This window comes from Pongo abelii, chromosome X (assembly GCF_028885655.2).
Source record: "Pongo abelii isolate AG06213 chromosome X, NHGRI_mPonAbe1-v2.0_pri, whole genome shotgun sequence".
Lineage (NCBI taxonomy): Eukaryota > Metazoa > Chordata > Mammalia > Primates > Hominidae > Pongo > Pongo abelii.
In genome coordinates, this window is record NC_072008.2 from 12,652,594 (window position 1) to 12,665,452 (window position 12,859).

At 41.0% G+C, this 12,859-nt stretch overlaps 1 protein-coding gene across 4 annotated transcripts in view; it reads left to right on the forward strand.

The window, feature by feature from the left end:
• The window catches only part of FRMPD4 (FERM and PDZ domain containing 4), a 581,071-nt gene that overhangs the window by 468,028 nt on the left and 100,184 nt on the right, over nt 1-12,859 (forward strand). For all 4 annotated transcript variants that reach the window (XM_009234590.3, XM_002831379.4, XM_054544336.2 and 1 more), the window contains one exon: nt 4,118-4,220. In XM_009234590.3, the coding sequence (XP_009232865.2) occupies nt 4,118-4,220 (103 nt within the window). The remainder of the gene's footprint in view (nt 1-4,117; nt 4,221-12,859) is intronic.

The window sequence follows — 12,859 nt, forward strand, 5'->3', positions numbered from 1 at the left end:
CCAGGAGGGAGAGGTTGCAGTGAGCCGAGATTGCGCTACTGTACTCCAGCCTGGGCAAAAGAGTGAGACCCTGTCTCAAAAAAAAAAAAAAAAAAAAAAAAAAGAGTTTTCCCCAGGTAGCTGTGATCTCTTCCATGTGAGCCCCATAATGAACACACGAGGCAGCAAGCCTGCAGTGGGGAGCCAAGTACAGCCTCATCTGCAGTTTGGTACACAACTGTCCAGCTAAGCCTGGCTGAAATCAGCCAGCATGTGGTTATCCTAAAGACCTATAAGCATGAGAAGAAATGATCATTGGTCACCTATTGAGCTTGGGGGTGATTTGTTATCCAGCAAATGCTGACTAATACAGTATATGTCAAATCTTTAAAATTCTACAATATGATTAGATAACTAATGTACTTTCCCTCAATCTTCATGTTACAGTATACAGATGTTCCGCTGTCAACACAGCTGAATACAATGGACTATGATGCATTCGCCTGAAGTGGGCTGCCTTTACCTTTCCAGAAACAATGTGCTTTTATTATTTATTTATTATATATGTATTTATATGCTTACTGTAAAGGACTCATATTGGATTTATTTTCAGAAAAAAAGGGGAATTATCTTCCATGCCCTTTCTTCACAGGATTTTGCAAATCAGTAACAGGAATCAGCAGTAAAGTACTACACTTAGGAGCACAGACTCTGGCATCAGACTGCCTGAATCTGACTCCTACCTCTGCCCCTTTTTAGACTTTTTAGCTTCCATGTTAAATTCCCTGCATTTCAGTTTGATGTAACTTCTCTACATCTTCTGTATAATGGGGATCAGAGTAGTATCTACCTTCTAGGGCTATGGAAAGGACGCAATAAATTAGAAGAATGCCAGGCACATCCTGGTCATTCTGTAGATGTTTACTTTTATTGTTATTGTTATTTAACTCTAAAATGTTTGGCCAGTTGAGTGTCTCAATTAAGGGAAATGAAACTCAAGTAGCGTCCTGGTATAGATTTTAAAATTTGGTTTCATTTTTCATTATTTTGACATAATATGCCCCAGGGCAAGCACCACAAATAATTAACCACTTTAGACTTGTGCTATCTGCTAAACTTTTTTATTAAATGTAGATCATATTTTAGTTCTCTGTGTAAGATTGTTGAGCTCGACACAATTGAGAATTCCCAAAACAGATCTGTTGCTTCTTACGATAACATGCTTTGTAAAAAAAAAAAAAAAAAAAATAGAAACAATGTAGATAGTATAGAGGAGAAAGTAAAAAAAAATCACCTAAATTTCTACTACCAAGATATAGCCATTATTGATGTAGACAGCGATAATATGTATTGTAGATATAATTCCATGCATACACAAACACACATATGTATTACATATGAGATCATGTATTTTATACATACATAATACATATATATAGATGTATGTACGTATATGCAGACACATTTTTTCCTAAATGGAATAATATTTGGCATGCTGTTTTATAATATTGGGATAATCTAACATCTCTGATTATGAGATTCTCTGAAGTATGTGTCTTCCCAGGAGGTGAATGAAGATTCAAGTCTTATTTTTTATTTTTTGGTATTATCTCACTGTTTCTACAACCTCTCTCCTTCCTTGCCCTCAGTTCTCCTTAGCTTCGAAGACACTAATACCTACTGTTACACAATTTTGAGAAGAGTAGAAAAAAAGTAAAAACAAAGGTCAAAGAATACTATTTCCAGTTATTTTTATGAGTGAAAATGTTGGTCAAACAAGCTGTGTCTATCATAAAAATGACTCTACAGAAGTCCCAAGTGATTTCAGTGCGTGACTAGATTTTCTATAGTAGGCAATCCAGACTTCAAAGTAAAGGCCATGAGACAGTTCTCTTGAAGTGTGCCACTGTTTTGTATTTTGGATGGGACAGTGTGTTTCTTCTCCAGAATTCTTGATTAAAGTTGCTTGATTAGACAAGAATAGTTTCATTTGATCAAAAAGCATGGGTCAAATATAAGAATATGTTAATCTGAGAGTGGTTTTCTTATTAGAATAGTTAACATTCGTCCTTCAGTTACTTTGAAAGTTTTTCTGTATTTGATCAGTGTTTGATTGCTAACCATTTGTTTGACTGAATTTGAGTGATTACTTGCACATAATTTAATACTTATCATAAGTTTCCCAAGTGGTTTTTCTGAGTTCCTTATGTGTGCAAACACTGAATCCCACATCTGTAAAATGAATATTTTGCATCAATAATATGAGGACATGTTAAGTTTCCCCTACTCTCTTACTTCCCGGAAGGAAGACAAATTTATGCTACAGCTTGAATGACACATATGCCTCGTATCTGGGTGGGTAGAGAACAACTGAATTACTTTCAGTTCCATGTTCTGGGTATGAAGTGTTCGTTTCAATTACTAAATGAAGTAATAACAATAATATTTGAAAGATAGCGTTTCAGCTGCAACTATCACCCAGAGTCAGACCTGTGGAAATATAGTTAAAATTATAGTACCATATGCTACCATATCAATATTTGGGAGGTAATTGCACATGTCTAGAGCTTAATTCAGGTAATTGTTTTTATGTCTTACTTAAATACAGATGCATGCTTCACTCAGATGTGGTTTTAAGTTTATGTGTCAAGAAACCTGGCAGTGACTAAGTTCTGAATTATAGGAACAAATTCAAAAGGGACATTCACCATTCTGAACTTGGAAGAGTCCAAGCTAAGATCTAGTCCTCCCTTCAAGTCAATTCTTTAACCTGTGTGAGCCTCAATTATCTCATTATATGGAAGGGATTATAGTATTCAGTGAAGTTACTAGGCCAAGAATTTAACCCATTGCCTGGTGCATAATAAATGCTCAACAAATATTAGTTTCCTACTCCCTTCTTGGAAACAACGGAAAGAGAAAAGGGCCAGGCACAGTGGCTCATGCCTGTAATCCCAGCATTTTGGGAGGCTGAGGTGGGAGGATTGCTTGAGCCCAGGATTTTGAGACCAGCCTGGGCAACACAGTGAGATCTTGTCTCTACAAAAAATAAACAGGGCCGGGCTCGGGGGCTCACGCCTGTAATCCCAGCACTTTGGGAGGCCGAGGCAGGTGGATCATGAGGTCAGGAGATCGAGACCATCCTGGCTAACACAGTGAAACCCCGTCTCTACTAAAAATACAAAAAATTAGCCGGGCGTGGTGGCGGGCGCCTGTAGTCCCAGCTTCTCGGGAGGCTGAGGCAGGAGAATGGCATCAACCCGGGAGGCGGAGGTTGCAGTAAGCTGAGATCATGCCACTGCACTCCAGCCTGGGTGACAGAGCAAGACTCCATCTCTAAATAAATAAATAAATAAACAAACAAACAAAATTAGCCGGGTGGGTGGTGTGTGCCCATGGTCCCAGCTACTCAGCAGGCTGAGGTGGGAGGGTTGCTGGAGGGATGCACATGGAACTGTGAGGGAGGAAGGGGACACCCGCCTAGCCAGCCAGATCAGCTGAATCAACCCTGGCGATCAATGGGGTGACAGATGTCACAGCCAGATCACCTTCACATCCGAACACCCTTTTACTGAGATATCTTACAATTCCCCACAGTATGCTGTCTCCCTACTTGTAATAAGTACATAAATGCACCTTTGTTTGAATCTAGCTGCGCCGAATTGTTGCAGCTTTGGCCTCAAGGTATCAACACAACTGATTGGCTACCTGTTGAGAATAGGTCCTTCTAGGGGCCTCACCACACACACACACACAAAATATGGCCTGTTGACCAGCAGCATCAGCAGCACCTAGGAGCTTGTGAGAACTGCATTATCTCACCCTGCACCCCTGCATGATAACAAGATCCCCAGGTGATTCACCATAAAGTGTGAGAACCGCTGCTAGACTGAGTCTCGACCTTGCTTGTAAAGTTTTAGAAAAATGTGGAGGCCTGGGTCCCATCCCCAAAGATTTCGATTTAATTGGTCAGGGTAAAGCCTGGGCCTCAGAATTGTCCAAAGAACACCCAAGTGTGTTTGGGTTTCGGTTTTGCTGATAGCACCATTTGCTCACAGTGAATCATGATCAGGAGAGGAGGCTTGGGATAGGTTGTCAATGGTTTTCTCACCTGTGCTTCATTCTTATTTGTCTCCAGGTGGCCCCTCTGAAGGCAAGCTGATCCCGGGAGATCAGATTGTAATGATTAATGATGAACCGGTCAGTGCTGCACCCAGAGAGCGGGTCATCGATCTGGTCAGGTGGGTGACTCACTCACCTGTGTCCTGTTCTGCCTTGACGGCTCCTGCACAGCTCTGAGGTCTCAACTAGCAGAGGAAGAGCCTCCTGTGGGACAATTTAGGACAGAAATGCAAGCCAACACATTCACATGGTTGAAAATGTTGCTGACACTGACCTGTAATATCAAAACACATGCTCCATAAACACAAAACTCCTAATTGTCCACTCTCTGTTAACATTGAAGGCACATATGCCTCAGTTTAAAATTTTTATGACTCCTATATCCAAAGGTTCATTTTTTTCCTTCCAGAATTACTAACACATTGATTTTTCATAATCAGGGAGATCAAAACGCAATACCTGAATTCAGCATAAGTGATGAGTAATTTTATATACATAATCCCATGGATATACAAACATATAGTTCACTGATACTTCATATTTGACTAAGTGCTTCATTACTGAAATTTGGGATTATCAACTGTGGCAATAGGATAATTAGGTCAAAGCTAAGAGTTTACAAAATACATGTGGTTTATTGGTTTAGTTTTATTGTAAATATAAGTAGTTTGTTATGTGATATTCTTAATGGGGCACCAGAAAATGTATTTTATGTTACGTTAAAAATATTGGTCAAGAATCCCTTTAGAAGCCCACTGGAGTTATACCTCCTTAGTGAATTTAGGGGAAAAGAGTTCTTTAGAAGTTTTTCAAATGAAGAAGCTGGGCCTATCATATGAATGGATCCATTCATACTATGGGAGTGTTCAGGAATAAGGAGACATGACATTTGTCTTTTATAAACTCATATTTTCAACCAAGATTGAAGCCAAAGCTGAGGTTATCAGAACACTTTTCACTGAAGAGGGGATTTCCTAACTTTTATGCTTACTCATTACGGAAAGTGTTAGGTTGGTACAAAAGTAATTGCTGTTTTTGCCATTGAAAGTAATGGCAAAAATTTCAATTACTTTTGCACCAACCTAATACATCTGTACTTTGGGAAAGGCATTAAGTGGAGTATTTCTGGGGTCTTTCAGAGAAAGTTTCTTTCTCAAGCCTAGTTCAGCTTTTGCTTCACAAAGAGATTCTGGAGGGTCAAGCATTCTTGGAAGAACTGGGAGAGGAGCAAAAAGAGAAATAGAAAGAGAAGGCACTTACTTTTAGGGTAAGCAACCATCCTAGTTTTAGCATTTAAAAGGCCCATGTCCCAGGGAAACTCTGGAATGGTTGGTCACTGCTATGGTCTGAATGTTAGTGCCCCCTCAAAATTTTTATGTTGGAACCTAATACCCAATATGATTGTATTAATAGGTGGGGCCTTTAGGGAAGTGATTAAGTCATGAGGTCTCTGCATCATGAATGGAATTAGTGTCCTTATAAAAAGTTGAGGAGAATTGCCTTGCTCCTTCTCCCATGTAAAGACACAGTGACAAAGTACTGTCTTTGAGGAATGTGGCCTTTACCAAACACCAAATCTACTGGAAGATCTTGGACTTCACTGCCTCCAGAACTGTGAGAAATAAATTTCAATTATTCATAAGTTACCCAGTCTAAGGTATTTTGTTGTAGCAGCTCAAATAGACTAAGACAGTCACTCTACTTCAGTCTGGGCTTAATGGAGTCTTCCCAGATGGCTAGAAAAGTCATACTTGCACTCCTGGAGCATCCAGATCTCCAAGGAATGGTCTTACACAGGAGCAGACACTGAGACTTGTGTCATATTCACTATGCATTGGGAACAAGACCTGAGAACATTTCCAATCTTTCTATGGACAAGGGGAGCCAGAATATAGAAAGACTCTGTATATAAGAGCCCTTGGGAAGGAGCTGCAGTGTTCATCTGGAATAACTTCTCTCTTGAGATGTGTGTGGGTGTCAGCAGGGGCATACCTCATCTAGGCAGGCTCTGAGCCTTCTATCGGCTTGCATCCTGTAATGCCATGTTTGGGCTTGATGGCAGAAGTTGCATGGATGTTTTGTTTTCCCCTAGGTGTGTACCTCTGTGATTAGTCCTATTGATTTTTGTGCCTGGAGGATGATAGAAGAAATAAAATATCTGTGTTTAGGCTGGCTGTGACTTAATTGCCTGCTGCAGGGCAGTGACAGAGAAAAACCTATCTGAAAGTGTGATCACTTCCTAGCAGTTGTTCCAGGGACATTTAGAAAGATTATTTCCAAGAAAAATATTTTACTTCTGGTTTAACACTTGTAGAAGAAAATGGCATATCTGTAAACAAAGCGCTCTCTATAGAGCTTTACATATAATAAAATGAACCAGTTAAGAGAGGATGGCAAACAGCTCCAAGTTCAAATCCAGCCTGCCACGTGTTTTTGCAAAGTCCATCAGCTAAGAAAGGTAGGTTTTTTAAACGATTTTTTAAAAGTTGAAAAAATATATTTTGTGACACATGGAAATCACATAAAATTCAGATTTTAGTATCCATAAATATTTTGCTGGGTATAGCCATGTTTGCTCATTTGCATTTTATCTATGTCTGCTTTCCTGCTACAATAACAGAGTTGAGTAGTTGCAACAGAAACTGTCTGGCTCACAACCTTTTCACTCTTACTAAATCACAATGTTAAAATAATGTATGTCTCAATAATGAAAATGATCACACATTACAAAATATTCCTGTGCCTTCCCATAAGTTTAGTCATCTGTCTGCCATAATGTGTGCTAACCTAAACACTTAACTCTTGTAAAATAATCCCCTTTCTACTGGGCTCCTCAGCTGATATGTTTTAAGGTCTATATCTTACACAAGATAAATTCCCTTTCTGTATAATAAAAAACATCCCATTTTCTTAGCCACTAAGGAAATTTGGAAAAACACTCACCATTTTGATAACACTGTAAAATTCTCTCTTTAAAAATTGGCATCCATTTGCTTGCTTTAGTGGTGTAGTCTTGTTTTGTTCCTTTTCCCCCATTGCAGCATGTGTTCATGGATCATTTTTTTGTTCCCAGATCCATTTGTGTTTCTTGGTGGATTATTTTTCTTATCATTTGGTTACTCTATTATGGAAAATTATTTTTTTCTTGAGAAAATGAAAGAGTTTCGCAGAGACCAATTTACTGCTATACTAACAACATTTTGGTTTTTTCATGTAGTCTCAAAAAGCTATAATTGCTGCACTGAAATTAGATGAGTTCTGTTCACTTCATAGTCTTCTAAGCTGTTAACTCTAACTCAGACTATATAATGGTGTTTGAGGACTAAAATCTTTGAAGAATCCATGCCCTTTACAAATTACCATATCTTTCTTCTTTAAAAGTATCTAAGGATAATTTTCTTTTCACAATTAGACTAATTAACTGAAAGCAGTCTCCAAAATTTTATTTTTAAAAAGTAAGGAGTATTATTGCCCATAGAAACATTATGAATTGTGCCTTGCCTTCCCACTCCCACGGCTAGCCAGCCCAATTAAATTCATTTGACTTCAACAAAGAATTATTGAGGATTAACAGACATCATATAAGGCACTGAGCATGTATAGATACGTAGGCATGATTCTTGCCCTCAAGGAGAAGAATTCTAATTAATTTCCCTATATTTATGACTGGACAATGCTGCTGGCGAGGGTAGTATTTGGTAGGAATGTTTGGTGGAGATGGATGGTGTATTAAGGGATATTATTGATGCTGGTAAAGAGTAGCCATCAATGTGAAGTGGAAGGGCAGGTTTGTGCATGAGAAGGGAGTTATAAAGTAGATCTTTCCTTTGACCCTAGAAACCCCAGACCTTCTTGATGAACACTCACTTTCCAACCTGCAGACATTGAAAAAAAAAACCATTGCCTAGGTGGCTGTCCTGAATCACAACCTCAAAATTTGGTCCTTCAAGGCAGCAACATAAATCTGCTAGCTCCTGTTAGAATGGGTGCACTAGATTTTTTGGATTAGAGATGCAATTGAGAACCTGATAAATGCCATAGACTTTTCCCTCCATCCAGAAAAACCCACGTGTATACAAAGTTCTGCATACAATATTAGAATGGTTTTTGACTCCCTAAAGTTAGTCCCAGTTTTAGAGCCGGGGCAGCAGACTCTAAGAATGCTGTCTCCCTTCCTCCCCTTCTCCCCCTTCCTCAGTACCAGATGCTAACATTGAAGAGTCAAGCTTATAAACAACTTGCTCTTATCCTTTTCTATGAAAGCAGTTGAAATGGAAAATTGCCCATCCCATAATAAGAAGGTACAATGGTCAAACTAGAGACTAATTCCCCTTTCTCCCAACATCTGTAATAGGGCAGCTAACTATCCCTCCATCTGCCTTCTCCCACTACTTAGTTGATTATTCCTACTAATCTAATTGATGAGCAGTGTTATAGCTATGGCTGTTTATCTACAGAGGGTTGCTCACATCTGTCAGACATGTCACCCCTTCTATACTAATACCCTGTGAATTGGAGAGCTTTCCTGGGTAGCAGTAGTGTTCTTTCAATAAGAAAGTAACTGTAATAAGAAATAAGAATAAATGATAGGGGAGTGACATTAACAAGGTGGCAAAATGAGGTCCCCCACTGGTATCCCCCACAGCAACTATAATTTGGCAGCCACCTATGGACAAAAGTGGCTTTGTGGGAGCTTTGGAATCCAAGTAGGTCACTAAACCCTGGTGGAGCCCAAGACTGAGGAGGGCCATTTGGAGAAGGCAGACCCACCCAGGCCTTGGTGGCAGACTCACTGACTATGATCCCAAATACAGACCCAGAAACAACCACATCCCCCCGTGGAGTTGGCTACAGCCCTGTTTGGCCTTAGTCCTACCACTGGCATTATCCATCAAGGGACCCGGGAAGAGTCATACCTAGCTGGGCCTTGGGTAACAGATCTGCTGACCTTGGCCCCAGTTGTGGACCCTAGAGTGGCTTGTGATCAAGCTCCAGCCTCTTTCAGCCATTGTCTGCGAGCAGTCCCACCTGTCCTGGGACCTGCTGGGAAACGGGTCTGTTCATACCCCCAGAGGTAGGCCTAATGAACTTAGTTCCACAGATTTTGAAACAGCCCCATAATTCAGCTCCAGCCTCTCTCAGCCATAATCTAGGAGCAGTCATGCCCACCCAGGGACATCCTGTGTCCCCTCAGGCAGGCCTACTGACCTCCGTCTGAATGTGGATCCTGAAGTGGCCCCATAACCTGGCCCTAGCTCCTCTCAGCCACGGTCAGGGAGACAGGCTTCTCTGTGCCCTAGAGGCAGACTTGCCAAACTTGATCCAACTGCAGATCCTGAAACAGCCCTGAAACTCAATTCCAGCCACTCTCATCTGGTATTCAGGAGCAGTCCTGACTCCCCGACTCCACCTAGGGACCTGCTGAGTGACATGCCCATTTGTGCCACCACAGGCAGGCCTGCTAGCCTTGGTCCAACTACAGATCTTAAAGCAACACTGTGATCCAGCTCCAGCCCTGCACAGCCAAAGTCCTTCCCACCCAGGAAACCACGAGGAAGCATGTCCATCTGTGTCCCCAGAAGCAGGCCTGTGGATCTTGATCTTGACTGTGGACCCTGAAGTAGCCCTATCACTCATTTCAAGCCCCTCTCAACCACAGTCCAGGACCAGTTATGCTTACTCAGAAACCCACCCAACGGTCCAGCAATAACCCTCCCAAGGGATCTGGTAGAAGCTATAATGATCTGTGTACCTAGTAACAGGCCAATGATCTGTGGAACCTTGTCCCAGCATCAGCCCAATTAGTGAAGATCCTAGAAGCATTTCAGTCCACTCAAGGATGAGATAGGATCCATGCTTTCCCAAGGCTCTGGAAATAGGCCTACCCCCCATTGCAAGACCCCATTGCAGAGCTAGCAATAGTCACATGATCTAGCTCTACTGTAATTGCAGAGACAATCTCATCAGTCAACAAGAGAAGGTCTTTACCTGCTGAAACCAGTCTATAAAGACCAGTCTGTAAAAACTGGAAATCTAGCAGACCCCATTGCAAATATAGCAGTAGTCACATGATCTGGCTCCACTGCAATTGCAGAGGCAATCTCATAAATCAACAAGAGAAAGTTTTTTTGTTTTTTGTTTTTTGTTTTTTTTTTAAGACGGAGTTTCACTCTTGTAGCCCAGGCTGGAGTGCATTGGCACGATCTCGGCTCACTGCAACCTCCGCCTCCCGCGTTCAAGCGGTTCTCCTGCCTTAGCCTCCCGAGTAGCTGGGATTACAGGCTTGTGCCACCATGCCCAGCTAATTTTCATATTTTTAGTAGAGACGGGGTATCACCATGTTGGCCAGGCTAGCCTCAAACTCCTGACCTCAGGCAATCCACCCGCCTCAGCCTCCCAAAGTGCTGGGATTACAAGCGTGAGCCACCCTGCCTGGCAAGAGCAGGTTTTTACCAGCTGAAACCAGTCTATAAAGACTGGAAGAGGGCAGGGTGCAGTGACTCATGTTTGTAATCCCAGTACTTTGGGAGGCCAAGGCAGGTGGATCACTTGAGGTTAGGAGTTTGAGATCAGCCTGGTGAACATGGTAACATCCAGTCTCTACTAAAAATACAAAAAAAAAAAAAAAAATAGCCTGCTGTGGTGGTGTGTGACTGTAGTCCCAGCTACGCCAGAGGCTGAGGTGGGAGGATCGCTTGAATCCAGGAGGCAGAGGTTGCAATGAGCCAAGATCACACCACTGGACTCCAGCCTGGGCAACAGAGCAAGACTCTGTCTAAAAAAAAAGAAAACAAAACAAATAAACAAACAAAAAACTACTGAAAGAGATGTTTGCCCCCTCAAATGCACAGATACCAATTCAAGGCTACATGAATCATGAAGAATCAAGAAAACATGACACCACAAAAGGAAACTATTAAGGCTTCAATAAGCAGCCCCTAAGATATATCATTTGAGATATATAAATTACATGAAAAATAATACAAAATAATCACCTTAATGAAGCTCAGTGGAATACAAGAGAACACAGACCACCAAGAAAAACAAAAAGCAATACATACACAAAATAAAAAGTTTAATAAAGAAATACAGGCCAGGCGTGGTGATTCACGTTTGTAATTCCAGCACTTTGGGAGGCCAAGGCAGGCAGATGGCTTGAGCCCAAGAGTTCAAGACTAGCCTGTGCAACATGGCAAAACCCCGTCTCTACAAAAATTAGCCAGATGTGGTGGCCCGAACCTGTAGTCCCAGCAACTTGGGAGGCTGAGGTGGGAGGATGACTTGAGCCCAGGAGGCAGAGGTTGCAGTGAGCCAAGATCACACCACTGCACTGTAGCCTGGGCAACATAGCCAGACCCTGTTTCAAAAAAAGAAAAGAAAAGAAAGGAAAAAGAAAAGGAAGTAATAAGGAAAGCAAAAATGAAAGGAAGGGAAGGGAAGTGAAGGGAAGGGAAAGGAAAGGAGAAAGAAAGAAAGAAAGAAAGAAAGGAAGGAAGGAAGGAAGGAAGGAAGGAAGGAAGGAAGGAAGGAAGGAAGGAAGGAAGGAAGGAAGGAAGGAAGGAAGGAAGGAAGGAAGGAAGGAAGGAAGGAAGGAAGGAAGGAAGGAAGGAAGGAAGGAAGGAGGAAGGAAGGAAGGAAGGAAGGGAAAGAGAGAGAAAGAAAGAAAGAAAAAGGATAGAAGGAAAGAAGAAGAAGAGAGGAGAGGAGCGGAGAGGTGAACTATAAAAAGAACCAAACAGAAATCCTGGAGCTAAAGAATACAATGACAAAACTGAACATTTTAATAGCTTCAACAGCAGACTCGATTATGCAGAAGAATCAGTGAATGTGAAAACAGGCTATTTGAAATTACCCAGTTAGAGAAACAGAAAGTAAAAAGAATTAAAAAGGGTAAAGGAAGCATACAGGACCTATGAGATACCATCAATTGAATGAATATATGCATTATGGGAATATTAGAAAGAGAAAAGGAAAAAAGGGAAGAAAGCTTATTTAAAGAAATAATGGCTGAAACATCCTAAATCTTGGAAGGGATATGGACATCCAGATTTATACAAATCAAAGGATCTCAAGCAGAATCAATCCAAAGACTACTCTAAGACACATTATAACCAAATTTTTAAAAGCCAAACAGAGACATAGAATATTGAAAGCAGCAGGAGAAAAGCAACTTGTCACATGCAAGAAAACCCTTATAAAACTATCAGTGGATTGCTCATCAGAAACCTTGCAGGCCAGGAGTGGATGATATATTCAAAATGCTAGGAAGAACTGCCAACCAAGAATACTTAGCCAGGGGCAGTGACACCCACCTGTAGCCTCAGCTATTTGGGAGGCTGAGGCTAGAGGATCACTTGAACCCAGGAGTTTAAGACCAGCCTGGACAACACAGTGAGATCCCATCTCAAAAAAAGAATACTATACACAACAAAGCAGTCCTTCAGAAATGAAAGAGAGGGAAAGATATTCCTAGACAAACAAAAGCTGAAGGAGTTCATTGCCAGTATATCTGCCTTAGAAGAAATGCTACAGTGAGTTCTTCAAGTTGAAATGAAAGGATGCTAAGTAACTACCTGAAAACATGAAAGTATAAATCTCACTGGTAAAGGAACTACACAGTTGAATTCAGAGTACTCTAATACTGTAATGGTAGTGTATAAATCACCTTTAACTACAGTATGAAAGTTAAAAGACAAAAGTATTAAAAAATAACAACAGCTACAACTTGTTAATGAAAATACAACATGTAAAGTATTAC